Source organism: Staurois parvus, unplaced genomic scaffold, assembly GCF_062004578.1.
Source record: "Staurois parvus isolate SC_StPar_1 unplaced genomic scaffold, SC_StPar_1.0 ptg000063l, whole genome shotgun sequence".
Taxonomy (NCBI): domain Eukaryota; kingdom Metazoa; phylum Chordata; class Amphibia; order Anura; family Ranidae; genus Staurois; species Staurois parvus.
This window is the reverse complement of record NW_028317859.1, coordinates 759,380-783,361: the sequence shown is the minus strand read 5'-3', so window position 1 is coordinate 783,361 and position 23,982 is coordinate 759,380. Positions and strand designations below refer to the sequence as shown.

The 23,982-nt window shown below is 41.0% G+C and overlaps 1 protein-coding gene across 1 annotated transcript in view; it reads right to left on the bottom strand.

Annotated features, from left to right (window-relative positions):
* HSD17B1 (hydroxysteroid 17-beta dehydrogenase 1) overlaps nucleotides 1-23,982 on the bottom strand; it is a 140,333-nt gene that overhangs the window by 55,606 nt on the left and 60,745 nt on the right. Inside the window, exons 2-3 of the mRNA XM_089668790.1 lie at nucleotides 14,050-14,211; nucleotides 9,809-9,988 (exon numbers count right to left, since the gene is read on the bottom strand). Coding sequence (XP_089524916.1) covers nucleotides 9,809-9,988; nucleotides 14,050-14,211 — 342 coding nt within the window. The remainder of the gene's footprint in view (nucleotides 1-9,808; nucleotides 9,989-14,049; nucleotides 14,212-23,982) is intronic.

Genomic DNA, 23,982 nt, shown 5'->3' with positions numbered 1-23,982 from the left:
ATGTACAATATATATGTAAAAGCGCTGCGTAAATTGATGGTGCTATATAGGTACCTGAAATAAATACATTTTTACAGAGCCCGCGATGATGAAGCAGGGTCTAAAAAGTGTATACATAAAAAATAGAACAGGGTATTTAAAAATAAAAATATGTTGCTTCTAGGACAGCCTTTCTCAACCAAGGTTCCATGGAACTCTATGATACCTCCAGAGGTTACTAGGTGTTTTCTGAGCAATGAGAAATGTGTGATTTCCAGGTAAGTTACCACTGAAAGCATTTATCTTTTTCGCTATCTGTAAGAGGGAATCCCTCCCAATGACCACAAATATAAGGATCATTCTTTTCAGTGACCATCACACTAATGTACTTTGAGCTTTAGATATAGTATAATAATTATTTGCAGGGGTACCTTGAGACTGAAAAGTTATTTTGAGGGTTCTTCTATGTAAAAAGGTTGAGAAAGGCTGTTCTAGGGGTAGATTAGGGAATTTGAGGAATGTTTAGCTAAGCTGCCTATGAAAATGTATCTGCTTTAAAGGGACACTATCACCTTGCTCCTTCAGGGCAAGGTGATAGCATCTTTGTAAATCCCTCCTTCTGAACCCTCCAGTGATTATTATTAGAGATGAGCGAATTTCTCAAAAATTCGATTCGGCTGATTCGGCGAATTCCAGTGTGAAATTCGATTCGATGCGAATTTCTTCGCTACGAAGATGACTTATAAAAAGGGTTTCTAGGCTTCAGAGAGCCTTTAAATTAGTGCAGAACACTGTACCTTTAATTTAAATGCCCTTGGAGATGAGGAAAGAGAAGGAGAAGGAGAAGGAGAAGGATGAGAAGAAGGAGAAGGATGAGAAGAAGGAGAAGGATGAGAAGAAGGAGAAGGAGAAGGATGAGAAGAAGGAGAAGGAGAAGGATGAGAAGAAGGAGAAGGAGAAGGATGAGAAGAAGGAGAAGGATGAGAAGAAAGAGAAGGATGAGAAGGAGAAGGATGAGAAGAAGGAGAAGGAGAAGGAGAAGGATGAGAAGAAGGAGAAGGATGAGAAGAAGGATGAGAAGAAGGAGAAGGATGAGAAGAAGGAGAAGGATGAGAAGAAGGATGAGAAGAAGGATGAGAAGAAGGAGAAGGATGAGAAGAAGGAGAAGGAGAAGGATGAGAAGAAGGAGAAGGATGAGAAGAAGGAGAAGGATGAGAAGAAGGAGAAGGAGAAGGATGAGAAGAAGGAGAAGGATGAGAAGAAGGAGAAGGATGAGAAGAAGGATGAAAAGAAGGAGAAGGATGAGAAGAAGGAGAAGGAGAAGGATGAGAAGAAGGAGAAGGATGAGAAGAAGGAGAAGGATGAGAAGAAGGAGAAGGATGAGAAGAAGGATGAGAAGAAGGAGAAGGATGAGAAGAAGGAGAAGGATGAGAAGGAGAAGGATGAGAAGACGGAGAAGGAGAAGCAGAAGGAGAAGGATGAGAAGAAGGAAAAGGAGAAGGATGAGAAGATGGAGAAGGAGAAGGATGAGAAGAAGGAGAAGGATGAGAAGAAGGAGAAGGAGAAGGATGAGAAGAAGGAGAAGGATGAGAAGAAGGATGAGAAGAAGGAGAAGGAGAAGGATGAGAAGAAGGAGAAGGAGAAGGATGAGAAGAAGGAGAAGGAGAAGGATGAGGAGAAGGAGAAGGATGAGAAGAAGGAGAAGGATGAGAAGAAGGAGAAGGAGAAGGATGAGAAGAAGGAGAAGGAGAAGGATGAGGAGAAGGAGAAGGATGAGAAGAAGGAGAAGGATGAGAAGAAGGAGAAGGAGAAGGATGAGAAGAAGGAGAAGGATGAGAAGAAGGAGAAGGAGAAGGGTGAGAAGATGGAGAAGGAGAAGGATGAGAAGAAGGAGAAGGAGAAGGATGAGAAGAAGGAGAAGGAGAAGGATGAGAAGAAGGAGAAGGATGAGGAGAAGGAGAAGGATGAGAAGAAGGAGAAGGATGAGAAGAAGGAGAAGGATGAGAAGAAGGAGAAGGATGAGAAGAAGGAGAAGGAGAAGGATGAGAAGAAGGAGAAGGATGAGAAGAAGGAGAAGGATGAGAAGAAGGAGAAGGAGAAGCAGGAGGAGAAGGATGAGAAGAAGGAAAAGGAGAAGGATGAGAAGATGGAGAAGGAGAAGGATGAGAAGAAGGAGAAGGAGAAGGATGAGAAGAAGGAGAAGGAGAAGGATGAGAAGATGGAAAAGGAGAAGGATGAGAAGATGGAGAAGGAGAAGGATGAGAAGAAGGAGAAGGATGAGAAGAAGGAGAAGGAGAAGGATGAGAAGAAGGAGAAGGATGAGAAGAAGGATGAGAAGAAGGAGAAGGAGAAGGATGAGAAGAAGGAGAAGGAGAAGGATGAGAAGAAGGAGAAGGAGAAGGATGAGGAGAAGGAGAAGGATGAGAAGAAGGAGAAGGATGAGAAGAAGGAGAAGGAGAAGGATGAGAAGAAGGAGAAGGAGAAGGATGAGGAGAAGGAGAAGGATGAGAAGAAGGAGAAGGATGAGAAGAAGGAGAAGGAGAAGGATGAGAAGAAGGAGAAGGATGAGAAGAAGGAGAAGGAGAAGGGTGAGAAGATGGAGAAGGAGAAAGATGAGAAGAAGGAGAAGGAGAAGGATGAGAAGAAGGAGAAGGAGAAGGATGAGAAGAAGGAGAAGGATGAGGAGAAGGAGAAGGATGAGAAGAAGGAGAAGGATGAGAAGAAGGAGAAGGATGAGAAGAAGGAGAAGGATGAGAAGAAGGAGAAGGAGAAGGATGAGAAGAAGGAGAAGGATGAGAAGAAGGAGAAGGATGAGAAGAAGGAGAAGGAGAAGCAGGAGGAGAAGGATGAGAAGAAGGAAAAGGAGAAGGATGAGAAGAAGGAGAAGGAGAAGGATGAGAAGAAGGAGAAGGAGAAGGATGAGAAGAAGGAGAAGGAGAAGGATGAGAAGATGGAGAAGGAGAAGGATGAGAAGAAGGAGAAGGATGAGAAGAAGGAGAAGGAGAAGGATGAGAAGAAGGAGAAGGAGAAGGATGAGAAGAAGGAGAAGAAGGATGAGAAGAAGGAGAAGGAGAAGGATGAGAAGAAGGAGAAGGAGAAGGATGAGAAGAAGGAGAAGGATGAGAAGAAGGAGAAGGAGAAGGATGAGAAGAAGGAGAAGGAGAAGGATGAGAAGAAGGAGAAGGATGAGAAGAAGAAGAAGGATGAGAAGAAGGATGAGAAGAAGGATGAGAAGAAGGAGAAGGATGAGAAGAAGGACAGTTCTGTGACAGTTTCTCTCTATTTATGACAGTTCTGGGACATTCACTCCATACAGCTGTTTCAACCGCTGTATGGAGGGAATGTCATGGAACTGTCAGAAATAGACTATTAATGACAGTTCTGGGACTGTCCTTCCATGCAGCGGTTGAAACATTGTATGTATTTGTTTCCATAAATGGATCCATTTATGGAAACAAATACATACAATGTTTCAACCGCTGTATGGAAGGACAGTCCCAGAACTGTCATTAATAGTCTATTTCTGACAGTTCTATGACATTCCCTCCATACAGCGGTTGAAACAGCTGTATAAAGTGAATGTCCCAGAACTGTCAGAAATAGACTATTTATGACAGTTCTGGGACTGTCCTTCCATACAGCGGTTGAAACATTGTATGTATTTGTTTCCATAAATGGATCCATTTATGGAAACAAATACATACAATGTTTCAACCGCTGTATGGAAGGACAGTCCCAGAACTGTCATTAATAGTCTATTTCTGACAGTTCCATGACATTCCCTCCATACAGCGGTTGAAACAGCTGTATGGAGTGATTGTCCCAGAACTGTCAGAAATAGTCTATTTCTGACAGTTCTGGGACATTCACTCCATACAGCTGTTTCAACCGCTGTATGGAGGGAATGTCATGTAACTGTCAGAGTCCCAGAACTGTCATTAATAGTCTATTTCTGACAGTTCCATGACATTCCCTCCATACAGCGGTTGAAACAGCTGTATGGAGTGAATGTCCCAGAACTGTCAGAAATAGACTATTTATGACAGTTCTGGGACATTCACTCCATACAGCGGTTGAAACATTGTATCTATTTTTTTCCATAAATGACATTCTGCAGATACACTTAGAGGAGCGCTGCAGATACACTTTTTGCCGGCTTGGAATTATTCTTATTTTCATCCTACTTCTTCTTTTTCTTCTTATGAGGATGAGGATGAAGAAGAAGAAGTAGGATGAAAATAAGATTAATTCCAAGCCGGCAAAAAGTGTATCTGCAGCGCTCCTCTAAGTGTATTTGCAGAATGTCATTTATGGAAAAAAATAGATACAATGTTTCAACCGCTGTATGGAGTGAATGTCCCAGAACTGCCATAAATAGTCTATTTCTGACAGTTCTGGGACATTCACTCCATACAGCTGTTTCAACCGCTGTATGGAGTGAATGTCCCAAAACTGTCAGAAATAGACTATTTCTGACAGTTCTGGGACTGTCCTTCCATACAGCGGTTGAAACATTGTATGTATTTGTTTCCATAAATGGATCCATTTATGGAAACAAATACATACAATGTTTCAACCGCTGTATGGAAGGACAGTCCCAGAACTGTCATTAATAGTCTATTTCTGACAGTTCCATGACATTCCCTCCATACAGCGGTTGAAACAGCTGTATGGAGTGATTGTCCCAGAACTGTCAGAAATAGTCTATTTCTGACAGTTCTGGGACATTCACTCCATACAGCTGTTTCAACCGCTGTATGGAGGGAATGTCATGGAACTGTCAGAAATAGACTATTAATGACAGTTCTGGGACTGTCCTTCCATACAGCGGTTGAAACATTGTATGTATTTGTTTCCATAAATGGATCCATTTATGGAAACAAATACATACAATGTTTCAACCGCTGTATGGAAGGACAGTCCCAGAACTGTCATTAATAGTCTATTTCTGACAGTTCTATGACATTCCCTCCATACAGCGGTTGAAACAGCTGTATGGAGTGAATGTCCCAGAACTGTCAGAAATAGACTATTTATGACAGTTCTGGGACTGTCCTTCCATACAGCGGTTGAAACATTGTATCTATTTTTTTCCATAAATGACATTCTGCAAATACACTTAGAGGAGCGCTGCAGATACACTTTTTGCCGGCTTGGAATTAATCTTATTTTCATCCTACTTCTTCTTCTTCATCCTCATCCTCATAAGAAGAAAAAGAAGAAGTAGGATGAAAATAAGAATAATTCCAAGCCGGCAAAAAGTGTATCTGCAGCGCTCCTCTAAGTGTATCTGCAGAATGTCATTTATGGAAAAAAATAGATACAATGTTTCAACCGCTGTATGGAGTGAATGTCCCAGAACTGTCATAAATAGTCTATTTCTGACAGTTCTGGGACATTCACTCCATACAGCTGTTTCAACCGCTGTATGGAGGGAATGTCATAGAACTGTCAGAAATAGACTATTAATGACAGTTCTGGGACTGTCCTTCCATACAGCGGTTGAAACATTGTATCTATTTGTTTCCATAAATGGATCCATTTATGGAAACAAATAGATACAATGTTTCAACCGCTGTATGGAAGGACAGTCCCAGAACTGTCATTAATAGTCTATTTCTGACAGTTCTATGACATTCCCTCCATACAGCGGTTGAAACAGCTGTATGGAGTGAATGTCCCAGAACTGTCAGAAATAGACTATTTATGACAGTTCTGGGACTGTCCTTCCATACAGCGGTTGAAACATTGTATCTATTTTTTTCCATAAATGACATTCTGCAAATACACTTAGAGGAGCGCTGCAGATACACTTTTTGCCGGCTTGGAATTAATCTTATTTTCATCCTACTTCTTCTTCTTCATCCTCATCCTCATAAGAAGAAAAAGAAGAAGTAGGATGAAAATAAGAATAATTCCAAGCCGGCAAAAAGTGTATCTGCAGCGCTCCTCTAAGTGTATCTGCAGAATGTCATTTATGGAAAAAAATAGATACAATGTTTCAACCGCTGTATGGAGTGAATGTCCCAGAACTGTCATAAATAGTCTATTTCTGACAGTTCTGGGACATTCACTCCATACAGCTGTTTCAACCGCTGTATGGAGGGAATGTCATAGAACTGTCAGAAATAGACTATTAATGACAGTTCTGGGACTGTCCTTCCATACAGCGGTTGAAACATTGTATCTATTTGTTTCCATAAATGGATCCATTTATGGAAACAAATAGATACAATGTTTCAACCGCTGTATGGAAGGACAGTCCCAGAACTGTCATTAATAGTCTATTTCTGACAGTTCTATGACATTCCCTCCATACAGCGGTTGAAACAGCTGTATGGAGTGAATGTCCCAGAACTGTCAGAAATAGACTATTTATGACAGTTCTGGGACATTCCCTCCATACAGCGGTTTCCGGCAAAAAGTGTATGTGCAGAGTTCCTCTATTCTGCAGATACACTTAGAGGAGCTCTGCAGATACACTTAGAGGAGCTCTGCACATACACTTTTTGCCGGCTTGGAATTATTCTTATTTTCATCCTACTTCTTCTTCATCCTCATCCTCATCCTCTTCTTCTTCTTCTGAGGATGAGGATAAGGATGAAGAAGAAGAAGAAGAAGAAGTAGGATGAAAATAAGATTAATTCCAAGCCGGCAAAAAGTGTATCTGCAGAGCTCCTCTAAGTGTATCTGCAGAATAGAGGAACTCTGCACATACACTTTTTGCCGGCTTGCAATTATTCTTATTTTCATCCTACTTCTTCTTCTTCTTCTTCTTCTTCTTCTTCATCCTCTTCTTCTTCTTCTGAGGATGAGGATAAAGAAGAAGAAGAAGAAGTAGGATGAAAATAAGATTAATTCCAAACAGGCAAAAAGTGTATGTGCAGAGCTCCTCTAAGTGTATCTGCAGAATAGAGGAACTCTGCACATACACTTTTTGCCGGCTTGGAATTATTCTTATTTTCATCCTACTGCTTCTTCTTCTTCTTCATCCTCATCCTCATCCTCAGAAGAAGAGGATGAGGATGAGGATGAAGAAGAAGAAGAAGAAGAAGAAGAAGTAGGATGAAAAGAAGAATAATTCCAAGCCGGCAAAAAGTGTATGTGCAGAGTTCCTCTATTTCTGACAGTTCTCTCACAGCTTCTTCACATGAACAGTGGTTGAAACATCTGTATCCTAAATGTAAACTAATAGATACAATGTTTCAACCGCTAAACATGTGTTCCTTCTGTCAGAGAACTGTCAGAAATAGCGGAGCTCACTGCAGGGACACTTTTGCCGGCTGATCGGGAAATGTTCGATTCGCGCACCCGAAGTAGGCAAAATTTCGGTTTCGCCGCGAATCGAATATTTCCTGAAATTCGACTCGAATTCCGGTTCGCCTGGTTCGATTCGCTCATCTCTAATTATTATTATACAGGATTTATATAGCGCCAAAAGTTGGCTCAGCACTTTACAATATAACGGGAGACAATACAGCAACAATACAGTTCAATACAAGAGGGAAAGGAGGGCCCTGCTCCTTGGAGCTTACAATCTAGGAGGGAAGGGCTAGTGATACAAAAGGTAGTAACTGTGGGGGATGGACTGGTTGGAAGAGTAGAAGATTCCGTTATTAGCTGAGGGCAGGATAGGCTTTCCTGAAGAGATAGGTTTTCAGAGATTGCCTTAAAGTGAGCAGAATAGGCTGGGGTAGAGAGTTCCAGAGTATGGGGGAAGCTCTGGAAAAGTCCTGGAGACGAGCTTGGGAGGAGGAGACAAGGGAGCTAGAGAGAAGGAGGTCTTGCGAGGAGTGGAGAGTACGGTTTGGGTGATATTTAGAGACAAGATCGTTGATGTAATTTGGGGCAGTGTTATAAATGGCTTTATACGTTATTGTTAATGTTTTGAATTTTATCCGTTAGGCAATGGGAAGCCAGTGGAGGAATTGGCAGAGAGGGGTGGCAGATACAGAATGGTTAGTAAGGTGGATAGTAAGTCTAGTAAGGTTAGTAAGTCTAGCAGCAGCATTCATGATAGACTGAAGAGGGGATAGTCTGCGATTCAGTAGGCCAATGAGAAGGGAGTTACAATAGTCAAGGCGAGATATAACAAGGGAGTGAATAAGTTGTTTAGTGGTTTCCAAGGTTAGGAATGGGCGTATCTTGGAGATGTTGCTGAGGTGAAGTCTACAAGATTTGGACAGTGATTGGATTTGGGGGTGAAAGGACAGATGGGAGTCTAGGATTACACCTAGCACCCTGGCATGAGGGGAGGGAATGATGATTGTGTTATTGATCTTGATGGAGAAGTCAGGGGAGGGGGCACGGGCTAGGGAGAATACTAAGAGCTCAGTTTTGGAAAGATTGAGTTTGAGGAAGTGGAGTGACATCCATGCCGATATGTCGCTTAGTAGGTTAGTAATGCAAGAGGAGACTGAAGGGGTGAGATGAGGGGTAGAAAGATAGATTTGTGTGTCATCAGCATAGAGATGGTACTTAAAGCCATGGGAGTTTATCAAGTGACCAAGGGAGGAGGTGTAGATGGAGAAGAGAAGGGGTCCAAGGACAGAACCTTGAGGGACTCCTACAGAAAGAGGGAGTGAAGAGAAGGAGGCAGCGTTATAGGTAACTCTGAAGGAGCACTGCGATAGGTAGGAGGAGAACCAGAAGAGAGCAGAGTCTCTGAGACCAAGAGAGTGGAGTTTATTGAGGAGGAGGGGATGGTCAACCGTATCAAAAGCCGCATAGAGGTCAAGTAGTAAGAGTACGAAGTAGTGGCCATTGGTTTTAGCTGTTAGTAGATCATTAGTGAGTTTTAGTAGGGCAGTTTCAGTGGAGTGTAGTAAGGGAAAGCCAGACTGTAAAGGGTCAAGAAGGTTGTTGTAGGTGAGGTGGGAGCTCAGGCGATTGTAGACTAAGAGTTCTAGGAGTTTAGAGGTAAATGGCAGCAGGGAGATGGGTCTTAAGTTGTTCAGGTTGGTGGGGTCCAGAGAGGGCTTTTTTAAGTATGGGAGTGATGTGCGCATGCTTTAGAGGGGAGGGGAGGGAAAGATTGAAGATGTGAGTGAGGGAGCATAGGATGGAAGAAGAGGGTGACTGTAGTAGTTGTGAGGGGACAGGATCCAGGGGGCAGGTAGTGAGACGGGATTTTGAGAAAACCTTAGTGACCTCTTCGGTAGTAGCAAGGTCAAAAGAGGAAAGTGTTGAGGGAGGTTTAGTATAAGGTATGCTAAGTGGGATGGATGTCTGTGCAGTGGCGATGCCTCTACGAATTGCGTCAATCTTGTTTTTGAAATGATTTGCAATCTCGTGAGCAGTGAGTGAGGTACTGGGTGGAGGTGGGGAAAGTAGAGAGGTAAAAGTAGAGAAGAGACGACAAGGACTGAATGACAAAGTATTAATAAGCGTGACAAAGTAGGCTTGTTTGGCAGCATGAAGGGAGGAATTGTATGTTAAAAAAGCAGATTTATATCGGGTGAATGCTTGCCGGGACTTGGTTTTACACCACAATCGCTCCAGCGCACGACTATGTCGTTTAAGATTTCTGGTGTCGATATTCCCCTATACATAGAAGCAATGGGTATTATGTAACCTCTGACCCTTTAATCTAGCAGTCAGTAATTTGCCCAGGCAGTGTGACATCACTAAGGGCGTGACATTCCCCCAAGGGGTTGGGGGAATCCTGTAACTTTGCCTAAATGGGCCAGGTGATAGTGTGCATCTGTCTATATTTGTTACCTTCCATTTAACAAATATATCATAAGCTTTCGTATCTTGGTATTGTACTTAAATTTATTTTTAAAACCCAAAAGAAAGATCTGTAATTCAGCTGTCTCCAGTTGCTTACCTTGCAAGCCCCCTACACTGCCGGAAACAATGATTTGTCCAGATCGCCTCTGCTTCATTCCTGGGAGGAAGGCTTGAATGGTGCTAATAGTCCCGAACAAGTTCACGTCAAAGATATTTTTCATGGTGTCGTAGGGGTGACATTCCAGAGGACCCATTAAACCAACGCCAGCATTACATACTGTGTAAAAAACAGTAACTAAAGTAAAGCAAAGCTCCAGTCTATTTAAAACACAAAATATTGTTTAAAATTAGGGATAGTAGCTTCTGGACTAAACCTCCACTACAGCAGGTCTTACCAATGGACCAAGAATTATCCTCAACTTCAGTTGGCACACTTTTAAAATAATTATGTTTATCTTGGAAAATAATCAAAACTACATTGTACCAAATATGATGCTTTGGCTTTTCCAACATTCTTGTATACAATATCTTCATATCACTGATATCTTATGGGCCTAAGCTCCTCTTCTTGCTGCCTGAAATGTAGACAATTAGACGCAGACTTGTTCCCTTCTCAAGATTAAACAATTTTGTAACACAGTTGTGCATTATGCTACCACACACTTAGTAAGCTACTTACCTCTAACCCCTGAACGGGCACTCTTTGGCCTAATCAACATCCTTGGTGCTAAACTCTTAAGAGGATGTAAACAACTCCTAATTGTCATACCCCTTGTAGCATGAAAAAACATTTTTACATAAGTGGATCTACCCAGAACCCCCTCCCCCCAAACACACACCCACCATTTCTTTGTTTATAGACAAACTCTTAGGTTTTCCCATGGAATGGGAAGAGGCCTCCTAACATAAGGAGTCATGGGTCCATAAGTTATTTGATATCTGGGAAACTTTCATTCAAACCTTGTCTACAGATACCCAAAAATAGATAGTACAATGTTTTCAATATACCCAATGGTTTCAAACCAGACTGTTAACCAATGACCCTCCAATTGATATCCTAACCTCAACTTAAAATGAAAGTATATTAAAGTAAAATTAAAGTAATTAATGTACGCATTAACAGCTAAGCTCTTTCCATCATCTGCTTGATGTTAGACCAACTGCCATCCGTCTTTTTTGTTTCTTAATGTCCATCCTTTGACCCAGCACTGATACCTGGTTCTCAAACTATACTGACAGACTTTATGCTTCCAATGTTGTATTGTTCTACTGGCCAAATGTGGCTATTTTCATTGTTAACTGCATTCTCGCATCAAAAAATAAAATTGAAAAAATAGAAATAGTGTCACCATTTAAGTAGATGTAAACCTTAACTGAAAGATATGAGCATATGAGTTTGATTGCCCCCCCCTCCTCTGCTGATCTGCACTCACACTGGACTATAAAGAAGTGTTCCCAGCCATTTAGTTCTACTAACCAGATCACAATGATCCCTGCTTCTGTACACAGTCATATATGGAGAATTAGGTGCTCTGGCACAGTCTACAAGAAAACTGAAGCAAACTGTACTGGACCATAAGTGAACCCTGCCTGGAATGACCTCTTCCAAGTGGTCCCAAGTGGCCAAAGAGCGCTTAACCAATCCCAGGCATGGTTCAGAGCTCTCACACTACACAAACGACCCAACCGGGATTAGTTAAAAGTGCCAGTGTGAGTGCACCCCCTCTACTTGATTGTGGATAATGGAGTGGATTTAGTAAAGGTTGTTGGCAAAGAGTGGGAAGAAGAGGTACTTTAAAGTTTATATACATACCCGGGTAAAAGGGAAAGGTGAGGTTTGACCTGTCAATATGGTTCAAACATAAAGGTGAGCGCATAATTGTGTCGGAAGCTGGAGGAGCACCAAGGGGTGTCACAAGAGTTTTTTGCACAAGAATACAGTGGTGTTAAAGTATTTGATCACATAAGTCATTGTGGAATATATGGGACTTTTATGATGTATTAGGCGTGTAGCCTAATACATCATAAAAGTTCCATATATTCCGCAATGACTTACTACTTATGTGTAATAAGTAGTCACAAGCACTGTGGATATAATTAATATAGCACTGTCAGTTTAAAAAATTTATATAAGTGCACATTCATTGTAGTATGTGTATGTGTGTGTATATATATATATATATATATATATATATATATATGTACTATGCGCAGCATTTCTTTATTGATACATTTTTTATCTATGTGCATGCTAGCGTCATATCAAGTTATAGCTGTATATTGCGCTGAAGTTTTTTCACAATATTGTTTAATAAAAGCTTCAGATTTATTAATATTAAAAATTACTTTTAAAATTGCATTTCCATGTTAAAATTTACAGTATATAGGATTATAGTGACTGAATTTGAGTTTACTTAGCTACAACCAGTTAAGATATACTAACATGCAGTTCAAGATAAACAATATGCTACTTATTGCGTTACACTCTCACAAACTGTTTTTTTCCATTTCTTTCTTTAAATCATGCTGTTTAACAACATAGAATGCCACATACAAATAGATTGGTAAGCAACTATTACATCATGCAAGATGATGATATTCCTGGCTCAGATTTGATATGCTGAGGAAGACTGGATACAGCCAGGAATAATGAAAATTTCTATACATATACATGGCATATACCACAGAAAGTAGGCTTTTTTGAATATAGGGTGCAGGCTTCTCTGTATTATAACAGTTACATGCTATGCAGCCATATTTAAACAAACATATTACTTATGCAGTGCTCCTCTAGTTAGCCTGGGGGAGCTAGCTAGGTTTTTTTAGACAGAAAGGCTGAGTAGCAGCCTGGGTATAAGTCAGCCTGGGTGTGAGTCAGTCAAGTCACCTTGGGTCAGGGCTGAGAGGTCTGCAGGTTAGTTCCTGATACCTCCTCCTGATCCAGAGGCTTGGAGAAGTCTCTAGAACTCAGTGGGTGGGGGTGAGGAGGGGCTGATCTGCATATTCATGGGACTCTCACCAATCCCCTGACCAGAGGCTTGGCATGGGGTCAGAGCAGCCATTAAATATGGCTGAGCCTGGTTAGCAACAGGAAAGTGTGGGGTGGAAAATGAAGTGAATGCTGGAGTGTGGAGCCAGGGAGGCCCAGGGAGGGGCTCACCTTCAGGCAGAGTTGCTGGACAGGAGAATCTCTCGGTCTCACCATCCCCTGAGAGAGGACAGCCTGGGAAGCAGGAAAGAAGCCAGGGTAGCATAATGCCTGAAGGCAGCCACCAACCCATAAACTTGCAAGAGAGGACTGAGCAAGTAATCCTACACCCCCTGGGCCAGATAAGGGGAGAGGGCAATCTGGTGGGAAACCTGACTAGCCCCCATCTAGGAATGTTGATTTAAAGTGGCAGATTCTGGGTCCCCTTGCCCAGGGATTCCCTCAAGCAGCTGGGTGAAGAGGAGATTTAATTTGTGGTCTGATCTGGTACACCAGGAGGGCTGGAGAGCTCTTCAAGAAGAGACTTCATTGTCTATGGACTTGTACATAGTTGCTATGGAGTTTGTCCTCAAGTTACAGTTTCCTTGGGCATCCCATACACCCCTCAACCCAATCCATGTTCAATACCCCTTAATAAAACCTAAAAAAACAAACTCAAGGACTCTACTGTCTCCAGTGTGCAAGGTCTGAAGAAAATGTTTGTTGCCTGGCTGTGCAGAACTATAGGGGGACCCAAAACTCAGCGACTCCTAAGGGGGTAGTGCTACACTTACATGAGCTTTTTTAAGTGAACCTACACTTTTCCCATTCTAGGTAAAGGTTCCTTCCTTTCTGTGAACATAAATTCTTAAAGTATATCTAAACCCTTACTGGATGATATTTATTTTGCTAAAGCATTGTGTTTCATAAACAATTTCCTTTAAAAAAAAAACAACAATAACAATGGTGGTCCATGCCTGAGCAAAGCGTGTCAGTACAGCCGCTTGCAGTCTCCATAAGGGGAGCATTTGACAGGTTGACAACAAAAAAGCACAATTAGGAGACAGTTGTCACACCATAACAGGAAGTACACGAGCAAGGACCAAGAAAGGCCTACTGTATAGCAAACATGTTGCTTTGCTTAGTTTGTAAAAAGTACCAGTCCACTTTTTTATACAGAAAAGTAATAGTGTTTTGGATACCACTATTGATGTAATCTGGAGTCCATTAACACAAGTTAGGTACATTTCTTAAACATAATATACTTGCATTGTGTAACTTAAAGTTACTATGTCTTTTTAAAATACAAATAAGGTTGCTAGCAGGTAATAAAATGCAGGCATTTAAATATAATTTTCAAGGAGGCTCACCAAGAATGTCTACCCTTTGCTCTTTGATCTTCTTGATGGTGCCAATCACAGACTGCTGATCGGTGACATCCATCTGTAGGATCTCAAAGGTGTCAGCGTGGCAGTCACGTACACACTCTAGCAGTTGTTCTTTTTTAGAAAGGTCCCTCATAGTGGCATAGACTAGAAGTAGCAAACAGAACAATGACACAAACTGACTGCATGTAAACACATAGCAAAACCTATTCCCGTGGGCAATAAATTTAGAGGGAATAAACAAAACCAACATGGCTTACGTCCAATGTTGAAAAAAAACATTAACAATAGGAAATGGGCATTTAGAAAAATATAAAACTGAAGGAACATGGGGGTTGATTTACTAAAACTGGAGCGCGCAAAATCTGATGCAAATGTGCATGGTAGCCAATCAGCTTTTACCTTCAGCTTGTTCAATTAAGCTTTGACAAAGAAACCTGGAAGCTGATTGGTTTCTATGCAGAGCTGCACCAGATTTTACACTCTCCAGTTATGGTAAATCAATCCACTGTGTTTGATTTTCCAATATAGCAAAACGTTTTAAAAAATTAAATATATTCGTTGTTAAAAACACTAAGACTACTTTCACACTAATCCCAGCAAAAAAATGCAGCATAAACCCATATGTGGTTTATAGCATTTTTACCACACTTTACTGCATTTTTACTGCATTTTTGTAAAGGACGTGACTCAAAAACGCACCACAGATGCAACACGGGTGCACTCTTGATGCATTTTTACCACATTTTCTATTTATTGCAATGGGAAGGTGCATTTTTTTTTCTACTGCACCAAAAATGTAGCAAGCAGGATTTAAAAAAATGCACCTGACCCACAATGGATCAGTGTGAAGAGTTCCATAGGATTACATGGTCACATGTTTTTTTTCCATTTTTTAAAACACAAAAGCGGAAGAAAAATTCAGCAGTGTGAAAGCAGCCTAAGGGCTATATGTATTAATGATTCACTAGGCAAATTGCCCAGAGAATATTAATAGACATTTACACAAGTGAGATTTACCCTGCATCACAGTTACATAGTTAGTCTGGCTGAAAAAAGACAAAAGTCCATCCAGTTCATTTAAAAAAAAAAAAAAAAAGTTATAAACCTATACCCACAGTTGATCCAGAGGAAGGCAAAAAAAACCCAGCAAAGTACGATCCAATTTGATCCTGCAGGGAAAAAAAATTCCTTCCTGATCCCCCAAGCAATCGGATATTCCCTGGATCAACTTTACCTACAGTGGGGATCGAAAGTTTGGGCACCCCAGCTAAAAATTTGTATTAATGTGCATAAAGAAGCCAAGGAAAAATGGAAAAATTTCCAAAAGGCGTCAAATTACAGATTAGACATTCTTATAATATGTCAACAAAAGTTAGATTTTATTTCCATCATTTACACTTTCAAAATAAAAGAAAACAAAAAAATGGTGTCTGCAAAAGTTTGGGCACCCTGCAGAATTTATAGCATGCACTGCCCCCTTTGCAAAGCTGAGACCTGCCAGTGTCATGGATTGTTCTCAATCATCGTCTGGGAAGATCAGGTTATGTCAATCTCAAAGGTTTTAAATGCCCAGACTCATCTGACCTTGCCCCAGCAATCAGCACCATGGGTCCTTCTAAGCAGTTGTCTAGAAAACTGAAACTGAAAATAGTTGACGCTCACAAAGCTGGAGAAGGCTATAAGAAAATGGCAAAGCGTTTTCAGATGTCAATATCCTCTGTTCGGAATGTAATTAAGAAATGGCAGTCATCAGGAACAGTGGAAGTTAAAGCAAGATCTGGAAGACCAAGAAAAATATCAGACAGAACAGCTTGCAGGATTGTGAGAAAAACAATTCAAAACCCACGTTTGACTGCACGATCCCTCCAGAAAGATCTGGCAGACACTGGAGTTGTGGTACACTATTCCTCTATAAAGAGATACTTGTACAAATATGGTCTTCATGGAAGAGTCATCAGAAGAAAACCGCTTCTACGTCCTCACCACAAAAATCATCGTTTGAACTTTGCAAATGAACATATAGACAAGCCTGATGCATTTTGGAAACAAGTTCTGTGGACCGATGAGGTTAAAATTGAACTTTTTGGCCGGAATGAGCAAAGGTACGTTTGGAGAAGAAGGGGCACAGAATTTAATGAAAAGAACCTCTGTCCAACTGTTAAGCATGGGGTTGGATCAATAATGCTTTGGGGTTGTGTTGCAGCCAGTGGCACAGGGAACATCTCACGAGTAGAAGGAAAAATGGATTCAATAAAATTTCAGCAAATTTTGGATGGTAACTTGATGCCATCTGTGAAAAAGTTGAAGTTAAAGAAAGGATGGCTTCTGCAAATGGATAACGATCCTAAACACACCTCAAAATCCACGGGGGATTACATCAAGAGGCGTAAACTGAAGGTTTTGCCATGGCCTTCACAATCTCCTGACCTCAACATAATTGAAAATCTATGGATAGACCTTAAAAGAGCAGTGCGTGACAGACAGTCCAGAAATCTCAAAGAACTGGAAGACTTTTGTAAGGAAGAATGGGCAAAGATACCTCAAACAAGAATTGAAAGACTCTTGGCTGGCTACAAAAAGCGTTTACAAGCTGTGATACTTGCCAAAGGGGGCAGTACAAGATATTAACTCTGCAGGGTGCCCAAACTTTTGCAGACGCCATTTTTTTGTTTTCTGTTATTTTGAAAGTGTAAATGATGGAAATAAAATCTAACTTTTGTTGACATATTATAAGAATGTCTAATCTGTAATTTGATGCCTTTTGGAGATTTTTCCATCTTTCCTTGGCTTCTTTATGCACATTAATACAAATTTTTAGCTGGGGTGCCCAAACTTTCGATCCCCACTGTATAAATGTTAGTATCCAGTTATATTCTGTGTATCTAGGAAAGAATCCAGGCCATTCCACAGTCTCATTCACCCTATTTAAATAGAATGACTGTGCACCAGGTAAATGCAACTGCCAGAGAACAGCTATCAATTCTTATCTGTACAGTATCATTGAAGAATCGAATAGCCTGAAGGCAATCTGCCAGCAATAGCTTTCCATGGTGCTGAAACCGTGCAGCCTCTTATTCAAAGGTGTGTCAGGGGATTGCTGGTAAGATTGTTTAAAGAGTAACGTCACTTATGTGGGGAAATAAACATAGCAAATATAGCATATACAATTGCCACACAAGTCATATTGTAATTTAATGTTAGATTTAATAGCCATATTGTAATTAAATTTAAACACGATCTGTCCTTTTCAATGCAATATGGCAACCTGGAGGTGTTCTCTACACAGTTGGTGTAGAGAACTTCCCCAGAAATGTAATTTCCTTCTTGTGAAGAACTCTGCACTGAGATACAAGTCAGGTTTTAGGCATCCTCTGCAACAAAAATGTTGTTTTTAGTAAGATACAGAGATTAATTGCTTCTAAGCCCTGGTTCACACTGGATGTGACTTGGCATGCAATTTGCATGCCATGCGACTTGTAAATTGCATGCCAAGTTGCACCCTATTGTCTGCAACTAGAGTGGTCATATCGGCGCAGTTCCGACTTGGTCGGAGATGCACCGATTTCAAAAGTAGTACATGCACTACTTTTGGTGCAATGTGCATAGACATCTGTATCAGATGTCTTGCAAATCACACCCGAAATCCACCTTACTTCACTGTTCACGATTTCGAAGTTGGGCTTGATGTGAACAGAGGATAAGATAACGCTGACACTGCAACTTTTCAGAACCCTGAAAGTGCATCAGCTATTTATAATGAATTAGTCACTCTCATTCAGATTTAGTCCTGCACAAGACATGATCTAACAAGGAGCTATTCCTTGGAAACAGGCAGTTTGCAACATACAATGAATGAAGATAATAATTGGAAAGCAGTATCTATGTCACAAAACATTTTTTGGAGTTTATTTTTACATTTTTGAAGAAAGTATACAGAAGTGTAAGTAGTAACCATGTTCCTATACAAGAGAATAGTGTTAGAAAAAAAAGCATACAAACAAGTGCTTAAAGTAGTTGTGAACATACAATGTTATAGATACTTTCAAATACAGTTATAACTATGCAGACACCATAACTTCTTTTGCTTAGTTTTAGAAATTATCTTTCTTACCTTTGTGCAAGGTTAAAAAGTTCTATCGTGTGACCATGCATATTTTTTCCTGATAGTGAGGGGATAGATTACCGCACACTGTGCAGACACATCATGTGCCTGTATTCCCTAGCCTGAGGCAAGATGCAGTCTGTGCTTGAGCAGGGGGTATTTTCAAGAGGTAAGTTGTGATTGGGAAGGGGTGTGTGCCAGAGGCAGGCTATGACTGATCGGGGGCATGGTGTCTGAACAAACTACCCAGTACAGCCATACTGTCTATCCTCACAGTGTCCTGTACCTATGAAGGCTAGCAAAAGGATGAAAACTGGTCAGCACTTCTTGGCTTTAGGTGATCAATTAGAAAAAGAAAAAAAGGGTGACTGACAGGATCGACCAGGTACTTCAACTGAAAAAAGTCCATGAAAATCATGAAAATGATAGAAACTAATGATTTATAAATTACACAAATGTGGACACAGAAAAAAGTATTTAGGGTAACATACACTTTACCATAGACAAAAAAAATAACAGGAACGTCTTGGAAAGCAGTATTTTTAACTGCACAAATGCATAAATACCCAATTGTACTTAACTACCATTATGAACAGAACAAATGTTGATGCTCCAAAATAATATCACGTGATAGGATTGAATACCTCAAAAGCAAAACATGCATAGTAATTAGTTTGCAACATTGGTAATTATGATTTAGCCTCCCAATGAGTAAGAGATTAACTGACATTACCTAAACTCTGCTTAATTTTGTGCATCATCAAAACTCTTTCAGAGCTGCTGTTAAAGTAGGATTATACTATGCATTTTCGACCTTCCCAAGTCCAGCAGTAAGTAGTGCCCTAATGACCCACATTAATCTTTAACCACTTGCTCTCCAGAGGATTTACCCCCCTTCCTGACCAGGCCTTTTTTGCTGTTCGGCGCTGCACTATTTCAACTGATAATTGCACAGTCATGCAATGCTGTACCCAAACAAAATGTATGTCCTTTCTTTTACAGAAATAGAGCTTTCTTTTGGTGGTATTTGATCGTCTGTGCACTTTTTATTTTTTGCACTATAAACAAAAGACGTTTGAAAAAACTATATTTTTTACTTTCGGCTATAAAAAATATATAGTAAACTCAAAGTTGGTCATAAATTTAGGCCAAAATGTATTCTGCTACATGTCTTTGGTAAATAAAAAATCCCAATAAGTGTATATTGATTGCTTTGTGTGAAAGTTATAGCGTCTACAAACTATGGTATAGATATTGGAATTTACACCATTTTTTTGCTATACGGTGCTGTGCTAGTTTAACTGACCATTGTGCGGTCATGCAATACTGTACATACATGAAATTTATGCCCTTTTCTTCACACAAATAGATCTTTCTTTTGGTGGTATTTGATTACCTCTGGGGTTTTTTTTTTTGCACTATAAACAAAAAATCACTGAAAATTTTGGAAAACAAAACAATATTTTTTTTCATTTCTGTCATAAAAAATATCCAAAAAACTAAAATTTCGGCATAAATTTAGGCCAAAATGTATTTTGCTACATGTCTTTGTTAAAAAAATTTCCAATAACTGCATATTAATTGCTTTGTGTGAAAGTTATAGCATTTACAAACTATGGTATAGATACTGGAATTTACAAAGCTTTTACTTTCTGACTCACATTTCTTGAGGTGCTAAAACACCAGGACAGTACAAACACCCCCAAATGACCACTTTTTGGAAAGAAGACACCCAAAGCTATCTGCTGAGAGGCATGTTGAGTCCATGGAAGATTTATTTTTTCCACAAGTTTTTGGAAAAAGACAATTTTTTTTTTTACACAAAGTTGTCATTTAAATGATATATTTCTCACACAAGCCATGAGTATATGTGGAGTTACACCCCAAAATAATGCTATTTCTAATGAGATAGGGATACCACGTGTGAGACTTTTTGTGAGCCTAGCCACATACAGGAGCCCGAAATCCCATGGCCACTTTGAAAGCCTGAAGGTGCATAACCTCCTCATGTCACTTCCTCACTACCTATCACAGTTTTGGAGGCCCTGAAATACCTGGAAAGCACCAATTTATGTCACATAGTACGCATGTCAAAAAATAGACTTTTTTTACTTTTAATACACAAAAGCACAATACATTAGCCAATTATTTGGTAAAATATAAAAGATGATGCATGGTGTTTACATAATGGCACAGGGTCAACGCTCGCACATGCATGTGTGCGGGGGGTGAGGAGTTTTTTTTATGTTATTTTGATTTTTTCATTTATCTTTACACTGTCCCTTTCATTTTTATTGCTATCACAGGGTATGTAAATATCCTCTGTAACTGTAATAGGCATTGACAGGTATTCTTTTTTGAGAAATCTGGGGTCTATCAGACTCTAGATCTCTCCTCTGCCCTTACATCATCTGATCTCACCAAGATCGGTGTGATTAGATGCTTTCCCAATTTACAAATAGTGGTTTATATCCTGTGAAACTGAAGTGATGAAATGCTCGTAGCTGCCAATTTTAGACTATAGAGATGATTGGCGCCATTCTGATCTCCAATCAGCTCTATGGTCAGTTGCAGAAACACTGGCTGCATTCTTAGGTTCCCCTGATGGTACGGAACTGCTGAAGAAGGCCGTGGAAGGCAGCAGGGGGGGGCATCTTCTGCTGCTGCTTGTAAAAGCAATCCTGCAGCTAATTAACCACTAGGATTGCTTTTACATGAAAGCTAATCGTCAGTTGAAAAAACCGATACCAGGATGATGTCTGCAGCTGCAGGCATCATCCTGGTATAACCACTCAAAGTCCAGTGATGTACCAGTACATTGTTGGTCCTTGTTGGGTATATATGCTATGTTTTTTTTTTTTATGCAGCCTGTGGGCTGAATGAAAAAAAGAGAAGACATCTCTGCCAGAAAAAGTGTGTGGTATGCCCACCATTAGGATATACCATCCTGCATCCTCCCACTTCTAATGGTGGGCACACGTGAAATGTTCTTTTTTTGTCATTCAGCCTGTGGCCTGAACAAAAAAAAACAGATTCCTCTATTCACATCGATCAATGTGGATGAAGAAATATTTGCCAAAAATGTTTTTAAAAATATATGCCAAAGCATAGGGGCCATCCACCCACTGGCCACCCCAGGCCCCCATGCTTGGGCATATATGCTCTTTTTTAACTGCGGATGAAAAATCTCATCCAACAACGCTGCACACACTTACATATATTCTGAGAGCAAGACCCTGTTGCTGTCAGAATAAACAGATCAGTGCTGCAGCTGAATGGCATTTCCTGCAAAGAAAACAGCAATGGTTAACAATAAAACAGTAAAAGTAAACCGTAACAGTATAACAGTAACTCGACAACAAAAAAATACTTCAACTATCTTTGGTTTTTAAAATGTTTATTTTTTTGTACTTTTACTTGTTTTTTTTTCTTTTTTTAACTATAACAAGCAGATATTAGGGTCTCTCAAAATGTGATAGCCAGTTTCCTGACTATCTAACATCTTTCAAGACCCTGTGCAAATATATGCCCTGAACAGTGCAGTGCTGTACCCAATACTAATACTCCACTAGTGTGTGATAGCGACGGAAGCAGTCCTTGAGGCAGAGACCAGGTTGGCCAGGACAGGAGGGACAAAAAAAGCGGTTGTCACGCCTAATTCCGTGTCTGCTACAGACACAACATCTTTTTGGGTTGTTGTTTGGGTTGGGGTACCAGGAATGGCATCGGGAAAATGCTTCTCATGCAGTCGGCTAACTTCATCTGAGTTGGGGGTGTCAGGAATGGAGATATTTTATTATATATTTGAGTCATACATATTCAGCATACTTTTCTTATAAAAGTAAAAAACATAAATAAATAAATACAAACATGAACCTTATGCACAAACAAAAGTCCAGAAACTCTTGAAAAGGAAAAACTTTAACAAAAAACCGCCCTGCAGGCTCACTGTATAGTAGTCCCAGGCCTATATTGGCCTATTACTTAAGTCCAGAAGGCCTTAATGACCAAAGAAAGTTCATCCCTAAAAGGAGAAAAAAGAACCCATACATATAAGTATAAGTTCTTGGACAAAAACATGCCCATATCCAAGAACTTATATAAGCACAGGATATTCCCATGCAGTAGGCCTATATGGCCAAAGAAAGGATACATGCAGTTTCCAATCTCCCGCAATACCTGGCCTTTATGGCCTAAACTCACCATAGAAAGAGAACTTAAAACTTAAACAACGTTACAAACTTACCAGAAGGAAGGCCAAGAAACAGACCTTCAGCGTCGCGACCTTTCATAAAATGGAATATTTCTTGACAAAATCTAGGGGGGTGAAAAAGGAGGAAAATAGGGACAGATGCCACCACCCGAGATCAGCAGACAGCAGCTACAGGCCTGATGTTCCTCCACACCTCCATCCAGGCCTTCCGCTACCACCTGCCTTTCTCAAGGCCCCGAACTTTCCCAACCTCACCAAGGATGTCACGCACCACCACCTGAACAGGGAGGACTTTTTGCCGAATAGAGACCGTGCATTCCATGTGTAATACCGGACCACTACACTAACCAAGAACAAGGTGTCCAAATCAAAATCCCGGCGGCTTTCAAATGCTCCATACACCCACTCTGCATAAGACATGCAATGGAGGAAAGAGACACCCAGAGCCCCACCCACCTCTCTGTACACTTAAACTGTACGTTAAAGGGGCACTGAAGCAGGAAGTGGTCCATAGTTTCCACTTCACCCTGACACTCCGACCTTGGACAACCACGGTAATCCAAAGGACGGTACTTTAAGTTGCCCCTCACGTAAAGTCTGCCATGAAAGGCGATCCAGGCCAGGTCCCTAAACTTCAAGGGAATCCATTCCAGATTTAACAAACGTAAACCCTCCCTCATGATATGGCCTGGGCAATCCTTCAAGGCCAGTGGCGCATGGAAAGCGGCCGCCACAATCCTCTCACCCAGGAGTCTCCTAGGGAGGGATTTGACTTCTTCTGCCGTCACATGCCACCGCCGGAGTAACTTCAGGCATGGGGCCACATAAGCTGGCAGCTTACCGTGCTTGACCCGCAGGCTTCTCAGTGGCCCCCCACTCTCCCAACTGCTCAGAAAGGGCCTAAACCAGATCTGGAACAGTCCTACCCATGCAGGTGGTCTCTCTGCTAACATACTACCAAGATTATGTTTCAGGAACATCAGAGAGAAGAATACTATTGGGTTGACCATACCTAGGCCACCCTCCCGCCTAGATGAGTAAGTTACATCCCTCCTGACAAGGTTCAGCCTGTTCCCCCATAACATCTGGAAGAAGCAGCTGTAGACCCTCATATAGAGCGACTCTGGCAAGAGGCAGACGAAGCTGACATACAAAAATACAGGAAGCAGGAAAGTCTTGATCAGGTCAACCCTTTCCCTCAAGGAGAGCCACCACCCCTTCCAGGATTTCACCTTGACCTCAGCATCAGACAGTTTGGCTTCCCAATTTGAGTTGCCATAATCAGCAGGGCCAAAATTGATGCCTAATATTTTCACACTTTGTTGAGGCACTGGGAAGGTGTCCGGAAGTGAGAAGCTCTCACCCTCCCTACCCATCCAAAGAACTTCACATTTGTCTTGATTGACCTTGGAGCCAGACGCCTCAGCATACTGATCCATCACCGAGACCACCTCCTGCGCCTCCTCAGTCCCGGAGATGAAGACAGAAATGTCATCAGCGTAAGCAATGACCCTCAGGGGTGGACCACCAGCAGCACCCACCGGCACCCCACCCAACGCTCCACCATCTAGCCTCCTGATGAAGAGGTCGTTAGCGAAGG